The sequence below is a fragment of the Talpa europaea genome (assembly GCF_964194135.1).
Source record: "Talpa europaea genome assembly, chromosome: 3".
Taxonomy (NCBI): Eukaryota; Metazoa; Chordata; class Mammalia; order Eulipotyphla; family Talpidae; genus Talpa; species Talpa europaea.
In genome coordinates, this window is record NC_140069.1 from 10,047,276 (window position 1) to 10,058,030 (window position 10,755).

The 10,755-nt window shown below is 48.7% G+C and overlaps 1 protein-coding gene across 1 annotated transcript; it reads left to right on the top strand.

The window, feature by feature from the left end:
• Positions 1-648: 648 nt before the first annotated feature.
• LRATD2 (LRAT domain containing 2) lies at positions 649-1,671 on the top strand (the record flags this gene model as incomplete). Its single annotated transcript, XM_084230106.1, has 1 exon — positions 649-1,671. The coding sequence occupies exon 1, from the start codon at positions 739-741 to the stop codon at positions 1,669-1,671; it is 933 nt and encodes a 310-aa protein (XP_084086232.1). The 5' UTR covers positions 649-738.
• Between the last annotated feature and the right edge of the window lie 9,084 nt (positions 1,672-10,755).

Here is a 10,755-nt window from a genome sequence, read left to right on the forward strand (position 1 = left end):
GCCCGGCCCCGCCGTCGCCCGCGCCACCGGAGGAGGGACTGCGGCGCCCACACCTGCAAACTCGCCCTAGAAGTCCCAGGGTGCGGCGGGGCGCCCCTCCCGCTCCGCCCGGCCGCCGCCTCTCCGCGGGGGAGCTTGCGCAGGTAACCCGAGCACGGGGGGAGGGGCGGGCGCCACGGGCGAAGGCGCCGCAGGTGAGCCAGGTAGGGCGGCTCACCTGCCCGGGCGGCGCGCGCGCGGCTCGCGGGGTTCCCCCGGAAAGGAGGCGCGGGGGAGACGTCTCTGAGGCCAGCCGGAGCCCGGGGGCGGGAGGGGGGCTGAGCAGAAGGGAGACCGGAGGAAAGTTTCTCTCCAGACCCCTCCTGCCTGCGCTCGGCAGGTGGGGCGCGGGCGGAAGCGGTGGAGTCGCTGATGCAACGGGCTCGGGCGAGGTGGCGGGCCGGGGGCGGGGGCGCCGGGCTCGCCCGGTTCCCTCTGACGGTGACCCCAGCGGGGAGCAAATTGGGGGGGGCTCTTGTCGTCCAGGATACCCCTTAAAATGGCTCCAGGTGCTCGGCCCCCAGCCTGCCTCTCTCCACCGGCAGCGCCCGCCTGCTCCGGGAGGGGCTCCTCCTGCATGGCCTCCTTGCCTTCCTCTCCCAACAGGTGGGCCCAGCCCCTGTCCGGGCACCTGTGCCAATGACCCAGGTGGTGCTTTCGCTTTCTCCCCCCGCGGCGGCGTAGCGTGTGCGCGGCGCGATGGGCAACCAGGTGGAGAAGCTGACCCACCTGAGTTACAAGGAAGTTCCCACGGCCGACCCCACCGGCGTGGATCGGGACGACGGGCCCCGCATCGGGGTGTCCTACATCTTTTCCAATGACGACGAGGACCTGGAGCCGCAGCCGCCTCCCCAGGGGCCGGATCATGGGGGGTTGCCCGACGGCGGGGACGGGCCCCCGCGGTCCCCGCCGCAGCCCTACGACCCGCGGCTGCACGAGGTGGAGTGCTCGGTCTTCTACCGCGACGAGTGCATCTACCAGAAGAGCTTCGCGCCGGGCTCCGCGGCCCTGAGCACCTACACGCCGGAGAACCTGCTCAACAAGTGCAGGCCCGGCGACCTGGTGGAGTTCGTGGCCCAGGCGCAGTACCCGCACTGGGCGGTCTACGTGGGCAACTTCCAGGTGGTGCACCTGCACCGGCTGGAGGTGAGCAACAGCTTTCTGACGGACGCCAGCCAGGGCCGGCGCGGCCGCGTGGTGAACGAGCTGTACCGCTACAAGCCGCTGAGCCCCGGCGCGGTGGTGCGCAACGCCCTGGCACACGTGGGCGCCAAGGAGCGCGAGCTGAGCTGGCGCAACTCGGAGAGCTTCGCCGCCTGGTGCCGCTATGGCAAGCGCGAGTTCAAGATCGGCGGCGAGCTGCGCATCGGCAAGCAGCCCTACCGGCTGCAGATCCAGCTCTCGGCGCAGCGCAGCCACACGCTCGAGTTCCAGAGCCTGGAGGACCTGATCATGGAGAAGCGGCGCAACGACCAGATCGGGCGCGCGGCGGTGCTGCAGGAGCTCGCCATGCACCTGCACCCCGCCGAGCCGGACGAGGGCGACGGCGACCCGATTCGGACTACGCCGCCTCTGGGGCGCCCCCCTGCGCCAGGCCCGGAGGAGGGGGACCTAGAGGCCGGGGTGCACTGATGGGAGAGCCGAGTGCAGAGCTGTGAATGGGAGCTGTTTGCAGCAGGCACTGCCCCCTCCCTGCTCTCGCTCCCTCCTCCTCCACCACCGTCTGGGCCCCATCTGGGCTCCCGGGCCATTTGGAAAACTGAGAGTTGGCGGAGTGTGCAGCCAGCTGTGGCTGGAGCTTGTTAGCTTGGACGGAGCAGGAGGGAGTCGGGGAGCAGGTAGGAGCGCTTTGGCTGGGGGGCATTTCCTGCCCATACCCGAAGTCTGTCTTCCTTTCCCAGGTGGGGCAAATTGTGTGGTTTTGCCTGACACTTCCTGCAGAACCTGGGTCCGAAATCAACCCTTATGCATGTGCAAATGGGGAGGAAATCGGGGCACCTATGCCTGGCCTGCCTTTACTTTCTCCTGGCTTCCTATCCCACTGGCTGGGCAGAGGCCCTGTGGAGGGAAGGCCAGAGCTGGCTTGTAGGCACTGAGAGCCACTCATCTCTACCCGCCCTTCCCAACCCCCCACGCTGTGCATGAATCCAAGAGCCAGGGTGATTTATTGTATGGGGTTCCTGGGGTGTAAGGCTGGCAAAGCCAGGATCAGATCTGGAATCAGCAGACCAAAACCTGGCAGCCCCCCATGAAGTGTAACAAATAGTGTGAGTAAACTTGGGCAACAAACAAAGAGTGCTACCTCCCTCTCCATCCTCAAGTCATTCATCTTCTGAGCTGGCTTCTAGCTGAGTCTCCTGCTCCCTCCTGCTCCGCCCACCACTTCCCAGGTTACAAGTAAATCATTGTCATGGACCTGCCAGGGGAAGGATTCAATTATGGTTCTGTTTTGCCACCTTTGTTTCTTGCCTCCCATTGTAGGCACTTACAGCTGTGTTATTTGTTATCAAAGGAGGGAATAGCTCTTGTGTCTCTGATCTAATTAAACCTGCTTGGCTGTGTTCATCAGCAGGTCACACATGGTTGGCTGGCGCCACCCCATAAAATATCCACTACAGAAGCAGCCAAACAGTGCTGCTTGGGCAGGAATTAATCTCCTCCCTTGCTCTGAACGTAGCCCCTTTCATGAATGTTAAAGGATTTTTGAAAGGGAAGATTTTCCTGATCCTGTGACTCCCCTCCCACCCTTGCCAGACCATTCTTACTTTTGTCCTGCTGGTGGTAAAATCTTAGGCTGGAGGCAGAGTTCAGTGATAAGATACTAATTTGCTGGCCACACTTGCTGCAACTTAATTCTAGAAGCAGAGTCTTGGTGTATTACAGCAGCCTGCTTGATTGTTGCTTGGAGAGCATCCTTCAGAAAGCTTTCTCATTTAAGAGGGGCAACCATAATCACAAATACATGCTACTTGGTGTAATGAGCCTGGAGTCTGGTGACAGCCCTAAAGATTTGGGATCTACAGGCAGCAGGCAGGCCCGTACTGTTTGGACCTGCTGCCAGGTGCCTCTTGACTGAGTCCTTTAAAAACATTGAGACCCTGTCTCTGGACCCTTGTGGCCCTCTGCGCCCCTTGAGTGTCCATTTCAGAATGCTGCGCATGAGCAGTGCTAATGCTGTTACTCTACTCAAAGTTGAGTAAAGTTTTCTCTTGGGAGTCATTCTAGAGTGTCCCAAATAAGTCATCCTGTGACCTACTTCTGAGAGTTGGAATAGATTCCTTCTCAAGTGCTCCATCCTTGGGCCTCTCGCCCGGAAGCACCAAGGCTTGAAGGATCTGCTCATATGGGTGACTTTTCTCAAACTTGAGCTATGAGACCATGACTTTTTAAAGCCTAGAGCTTGAGAGTACCTTGACACGCAACCATTTAATTCCAGGGACATTCAGGTCTGTTTCCTGTTCTCACAGGGATCATTCAGCCTGGCTTGTCCCTTTGGACTGTTAACACTCTGAACCCCACTCTGCCCTAGTCTGGGACTTGAGAGAAACATCAGTCTCCTGTAGGATATGTAGGTCTGGTTTCATGTTTAATTATCCTCCGACTTTGTGTTTATAGTCTCTTCTTCAAGCAGGTGTGGAGCAAGATAACCATGGGTAGACATTCAGGGGGGTCCACCTTCCCTAACCTGGACTTTTCACTTTTGCTTAACACAGCAGGGAGGGTTGAAAGTGAGGTCAGTGTGCAGATGGAGCACTGGGCCAGCCATTGCAGCCTGGGGCCTCTGGGCTGTGGCCAGGCTCCCTTGTGCCTCCTTTACCGTCAGAGGGAACTGGAATGTCCTGGGTCTCACTGAGGCACAGCACTCACTCTCTGTGGTTACCAATAAACTGTTTTTATGAGCAGTTTCAACTTGGAGGATGAGCACCTATAAAATCCACACCCCTAGCAGCTTTCCAGCTCTGGAGAAGTTTTCGGTATCAACTTGAAAATGAACTAGAAGATGAAATAGATCTTCTCCAGATGCTGATTTCCCAGGTGTTGCAAGTGATGTTTGCAGAGTCCCAGGATGTGAACAATGTAATGCTTAGGAGCAGTGATTCCCTTTCTAGTGCTTAAAGTACAGCCCCAAGCCAACCGCGCAGAGAGGAGAATCCTCTAGATGGGGAGTGTTGGGAATAAGTGAGTTTTTGATGCCCAGGAATGGCTACATCTGGCACTAAAAAAAAAAAAAAAAAAAAAAAGGTATATTTAATAATTTTTGTTTCTCTTTAGGACTAAGGCTTTAGAACTGTTTTGTACTGTGAAATACGAATGCTGTTTGGAGGAAGGAAATAGCAATTTTACAGTTCTTCAGAAGCTGTGACCAGGATAAGCAGGACCCCCACCTGGAACGTATGCTAAATGTAATCAGACAAATTCTATTTTCTTACCTGAGCAAATATTTTATTGCGACTGCTTCTGTATGTCAAAGGAGTTCATGACGTCAGTTCACGACTTTTTGTATTGAACTCATACTTTTTGTAGCTTTTATTCCACAATTTAATTTAAAATGACTTTGTAGCACTAACACGCCTAGCAAAAGACTTAACTCTAGAACTTTAAGGAAATTTTTAGTTTTTATGAAAAATGACACTTCAGTGGTTAAACTCCTCATGTCTTTGGTGCTCCTGGCCCTTGTAGCACCGCTAGACTACACCACAGCCACATGGAAACATATTTTTGGAAGCAAAACTTTAATTTTATACACATATGCTATGGAGAGTGAAGAAAATTTAAGGACTACTTGTTTTCTATTTTTTTCTTAGCAAAATGGAACCCACTGTGTTGAAGACTTGCTATTATGTGATTTATGTGATCGTTCAACCATTTTTTATAAATGAGAGTAAGATCTTGAGTGACCACGGTCATTGAAAGGATTTGTTTGGAAAGTTACATTTTACTTGCGAAATTTTTTGGTTTTTTTAAATCAGGGTAACTATAAATGTGTCTGGTTTGTTCAGCTTGTCCATTTTGTTAAAGTTTCGTGTTTAGCTATACTACTTGAGACCCATGAAGAATTACACTGACATGATAAATTCCACATGCATTTTATTTCCCCAATGAATTGTGTAACTTTATTTTTTTGTTGAAGATCATATGTTTAATCAATGTTATATTTCTCATACCACTTCTTGAGAAGGAAGTTCCAATTTGAAATTGTATCATTTCCTTCAAAATGAAGGGCAGTGCTTAGTTAAATAAAAGATTGATGACATCTTTTAAACCATTTCCTCTTCACTATGTCTTATTAAAATAAAATCTGTCAGGGCTTTCTGGAAAGTGCTATGAGAGTTTCCCATAAACCATCTATTAGAGATAACTGAATTGATAGTTTATATTTTTCCACTTGTGTATCTTTTTCTGCCATTTTTTTGGTTCAAATCCAAGCCACTCGACTTAACCGCAATTTTGCCGAGAATATTGGTGCATATCATCTTTACATTGCTCAGTAAACATTCTGATGAATTAATTTTGGGACTGACAGCCCTCTCTGCATTTACTTTGTAAGAATTAATCATCCACTGTTCATGAAAAATGTCTCATGAACATAAATTTTCAATACCCACTGATTCTCAGAATCAATGCACACACTGCTAGAAATGATACATTTTGGAATCTACGCTGGGGAGTTTTGGTATTAAAAGCCCAGTGACCCATTTACACCCTTGATGGTTACAGACTCCCAGAAAAAGGGAGTGGGCTCACTGAGTGATTAGAGGAAGCAGCATGGGACTGGGTAGAATGGGTGGCATGATGAGGGATGCAGGTGGCAAAGGAGCAGATATGGCATGTGGGGAGCCAACACATGCCTTAGGCCAGCATGAATCCACTCCCACGACTAAGGTCAAAGTCTGGGCTTTGACAACGGGCTCCTGTGAGAATTTTAAATAGGAAGAAAGTTGAATGCTCAAGGTGGTGGGCAACTCAGGCAGCTGTGAAACCCTTTGCCCTAAATGGGCACCCTTGACCTATTGTGGTTATTGCATAAAGACATGGGGTGAGGGAAGCCTTGTACAGAATGTGCACTTGGGGGGATTTTGGTGTAGGGTTCTGTTCCTGTACCTCATGACCAGCACTTGTTTAGTGAAGTAAATGCCATGTTTGGAAGACTTTAAAAAGAACTCCAGAATCAACAGCTCAGAATGTGTGCAGAAGGGCTTTTTATTTCTTTATTGGATTTACCGGGAAATTTGTTTATGATCAAATACAGCAATTTTATCTGCAGAGTAGATGCAGGGGTGATTAGAGTTTGTATTTGCAACGATAGAAAGTACTAAGTGCTTATGGAGGTTTTGAAGATGCTCACCCTTAGCCTAGGTACTAGGGAAAAAACAAATCCTGTGAAAGTCCCTGCTCCTAGGCTTGTTTCTAAGGAGCAATCAATTTCACTCGTGTAGGACAGATTGTCATACAAGGCAGCCCTAAAAAGTCCTGGGAAATATACAAATAAACTGTCAGGTGAGTTCAATTAGAGTTTGAAAATGGAATTAGGAATATGGAGTGGGTACGCCCGCTGGAGAAATCAGACCGAAGGCCTGAAGGTACAAATGGTGATGCCGAACAGGGGGTGACTAATACTCGTGAAGGACTTCACTACGAGGCTCCTAAATTCCCACCCACACCCAAAGATAAATCAAAATCCCTAGTTCTTTGGTTTTGGATATCTTGCATTCTAATCAGTAGATAACTATTTACCAAAAGAAATTCCAAGAAGATATTTAACTACAGGTGTGATAGTGCATTGTAGGAAAGGTTGACTTTCCATCAGTGAGTCAGTGATGGCTTCCCGAAGTAGGATTCATGCCGAACTTTGGAAAAGGTCAAGAAAAACAGGTGCTTCAGGTGAGCACTCATGACACTGATTAAGGGAGTGAGAGTGGGGAGTGCGTGAGCGGATGTTGAGTGCCTTCACAATGCCTTCGCTCTGCTCCTGCTAGCCAGCTAGTTCTTGAGATTCCCTTGCACACCTGCTGTCTAACTTATTCATATATGAAACACTTAAATCAGGATCAGGTAAAGAATGGTTAAAACCAAAGTTGGAGTGAGTAAGTGGATGTCGGGATTGGATTAGCGAGACTAGAGAACCCTCCTATGATCCCAAGGTGATGTCACGGGTACAGTTTTGAAGAAGGTAAAGCAGCTGTGGATTTTTAGGGATGGATTGAATGGGGAGTTCAAATAACTACTCCCGTCTCCTGGAACTAAAGGCTGTACTGCTGATGCTATTGATGACTTAAATTGCCAGTCAGTTGATGAAGTAGAGCATGAATTCAGGCCTTTGTCCAAAGCAAGTGATAGGAGAAATGGTACAGGCCAGATTGGATGAGAACAATTTCTTATATCCGTAGGCTATCCGAATGTCTTCTTTAGAAAAGTGTCTATTTAGATTTTTTTGCCCATTTCTTTTTTAAATTAGGCTGTCTGGTTTTCTTGTCATTGTTTTTGTTGGATTGCCTTTGTATATTTTGAAGATTAGGCCCTTGTCAGACACATACCTGTTTTTGTATGTGCCTGGTGGATGGGGTAAGGCATTATGAGAACAACTACGTTAAATTGCTAATTAACTGCTTATTTTTTCACAGTGCTCTTCAGTTAAATTACCAAAAACTCTGAAGGGATGTTAATTTCACTGTAGTAAAGGTGTCCTCTTATCTTTAGCACCACCATCTGCTGACTTGAGGCTTACCCAAGCAGATTCAACAAGGTGAGGAGTGAGGTTGTTCTTGGTGTGTTTGTATCATTAAAGTCACTGTTTTGTTTTTTTGAGATTTATTTATTTATACAAGCACTGGGTACAGTCAAAAGCACGGGAGGGTGAGAGAATTCACCAGAGCCAGAGCACGGAACAGAACAAGCAAACCGACAAAATACACTGCTGAGGGGAGCAGCAGTTACAGCAGGAGAGGTCTGCACACCATGTGGGACCCTCGCCGGCAGTGGGGATCGAACCGGCGCTGCAGAGGCTGCGGGCAGCTTCGCAGCCCAGGGCTCAACCACTGAGCCACCAGGGGAGGCCCTAAGGAGTCACTGGTTTTTTAACATGATGAAGGTTTCAGGTGTACAGACTTGGAAATCACTATCTGATAGACTGCAGTGTGCTCACCAAAGCTCCAGTTTCCATACAGTTGACCCCGTTTATCCAGTCCCCCCAACTCCTCCCCCATCCCTCTGGTAACCACTATTTTGTTCTTGTAGTCTAAGACTTTATTTTGTTCACTTTTTTTGTTTCCTTATTTTCTACATACTGGTTCTTAGGAGTGGAGAGGCTTTGTGGAAGGTATGACTGGCTTGATCAGGCCTAGGCGGAGCCCCAGTACACCCCTTGTCCGTCACCTGCTTTGGGGGCTGTAAAGGCAGGACCTGGACACTGTGCAGGTTTTCTGATCCCATGCAGACCGGGTAAAGGAGGAGTCAGAGTCCTCAGTAGTTTTGCAGGTTTTTTATTTGGGGTTCACCAGGCATATGGCAGGCAGGGGTGCTGGCTGGGGGGCTGGGAAGCTGGCAGACCTCCCAGCCCCCAGCAAGTCTTCACTCTATCTGGGCTCTCTGGCGTTCGCTGCTTCTGCTTCGGCTTCTCCTTCAGGTTCTGCTGCTGCTGCTGGCGTCCCCGTAACGCCACCCTTAAAAGCACAGTCTTAGCTCAGCTGAATCCCATCTACCTATGCCCACACCCTATTCCAGGTGCCCGCCATCAGGCATGCATTCAGGACAAGGATCCATCATCTATCCTGATGGCGGAAGGGCAGAAAAGCCTGACATTTTCTTTACCCTACAGGGGCTCACTGACTCAGAGGAGGTGGACTGTTTGTACAGTGGGAATAGTATGTCACCTTTTGGGTAGTTAGAGGTGACGTACCTAATCTCTCAGAACTAGTCCTACCTGAGGTGATAGGCGCAGAGAGAAGCTGCTGTCATCACCCATTTTCCCTTTTCCAGTTTTGCCTGGTGTTCCAGACTCATTATCAAAATCTCATAAGTGGATTTCAGATGGGAGCAGATGAAATTTCCAAACTAAACCAGAGTGAAAATGGTGGGAGATGGTTGCAAATTTGTTTTAAGAATGGTTAAAGCCATTGTCTCCAGGTAAGCAAAATATCATAAATGTATGTCTTATGCGTGCACACACATGTACACTCACACACTCACCCCACAAGCCTCATTTCTTCAGAACCTTTGAATTCTACCCTACCTGACACCTAACAGGTGAAGATTGGGACTCTGATAATATTATAAAGCTCCAGCTGCTTTCATACCTCCCTGGCTAATACCTCCCTCTGCCTGCCCCAATTCTCTGAATGTAATTTTATTACTTTTTTTTTTTACATTTCAAAATAATATGTTCTTGTCATAGATTATATGACCTCATTTAACCTTAACTACTCCTATAAATACTCTACCTCTAAATGCAGTAATATTTGAGGTACTGGGGTGAGGACTTTCAACATATTAATTTGGACAGGATCACAATCAGACAGATAACAGTCTGGGTGCAAAGGAAGAGACGGTTCTGGAATCCAGATCTTCGAACTCTAAATCCACTCTTTCTTTAGGCAACATCTTTCAGCTCCATCCCATCTGCAAACTGTTGACCCTACAGGCACTGTTCTCTGCATGGCTCATTTAGCATCTGTAGTCTTCAAGCACCTGCTTTGTATCAGCTACTATTTTAAGTGCCGGGGTCAGAGTGGTGAAAACACAGGCAAAGGCCCTGGTAGGGAGCTACCTGTTCTAGCCAGGAGGCAGTCATAGGATGACCCACCAAGATCAGTGTGACACAGAATTAAAACAGTGATTTGAAATATGATCACTCAGTCCTTATTCAGATGGAGCAGGCATCTTCAATGGAAGTGACACTGAAGCCCAAATTTCAAGGTGATCAGAAAGGCAAAGTTCTTGGGGGAAAGACCATGAGGAAGAGGGGCACAGAAGTGGGAGTGTCCAGGACCAAAAACCAAGTTGGTGTGGAAAGTAAAGCTTGAGAAGAGAAAGTCTTGGTGGCTTAGGATCTTCTGCAAGCCAGGCTTTGTCCACATGCGTTCAAATCAATTAACACCTGATTGTGGAAAGGAAATCCTGCCCTTTGTGCCAACATATGGTGTTTCGGTGTTTCGTTCAAAACTCCAACAGGATTTGGAAGGCTGTGACTGATTCTCATTTTACAGATGAAGTTATGACATGTCCAAGGTCACCGAACTGTAATCGCATCAGACAGGTTTCAGCCCACAGTCACATGTTCTTTCTGCCACGTGAGCAATTACACTCACTCTCATTTGCAAGCATGTCCTGAACTGCATCATCCCAAGGGCTTCTTTGCCCAGGTCCCCAAGTGCTGCTGAAGTTGACAGAGGAGAACATTCGTTAGATCTTCTTTGGTGGCCCTGTTACTCTGAAAAATGAGTTGGTAAGGGCAAGAAACTGATCCCCCCCCTGAGGCATGGCAAAGAGCGAAGGGAAACCCCTGCTCCAAAGGGCTTTAATATTTTACTTAACTTTTTATTTGGGCATCATTCCAAAGTTGCTTGAATAAGTATATTGTAAAAGAACCTCTGTCAAGACTTTATGGAGATTCAACTACTGTTAACATTTCATTCCATGGGTAAAGTACAAGTGGGCTAAGTGCTTTTTTTAAAAAAAAAGATTTATTTATGTGTACAAGACTTGGGGTGTAGGCAAGAG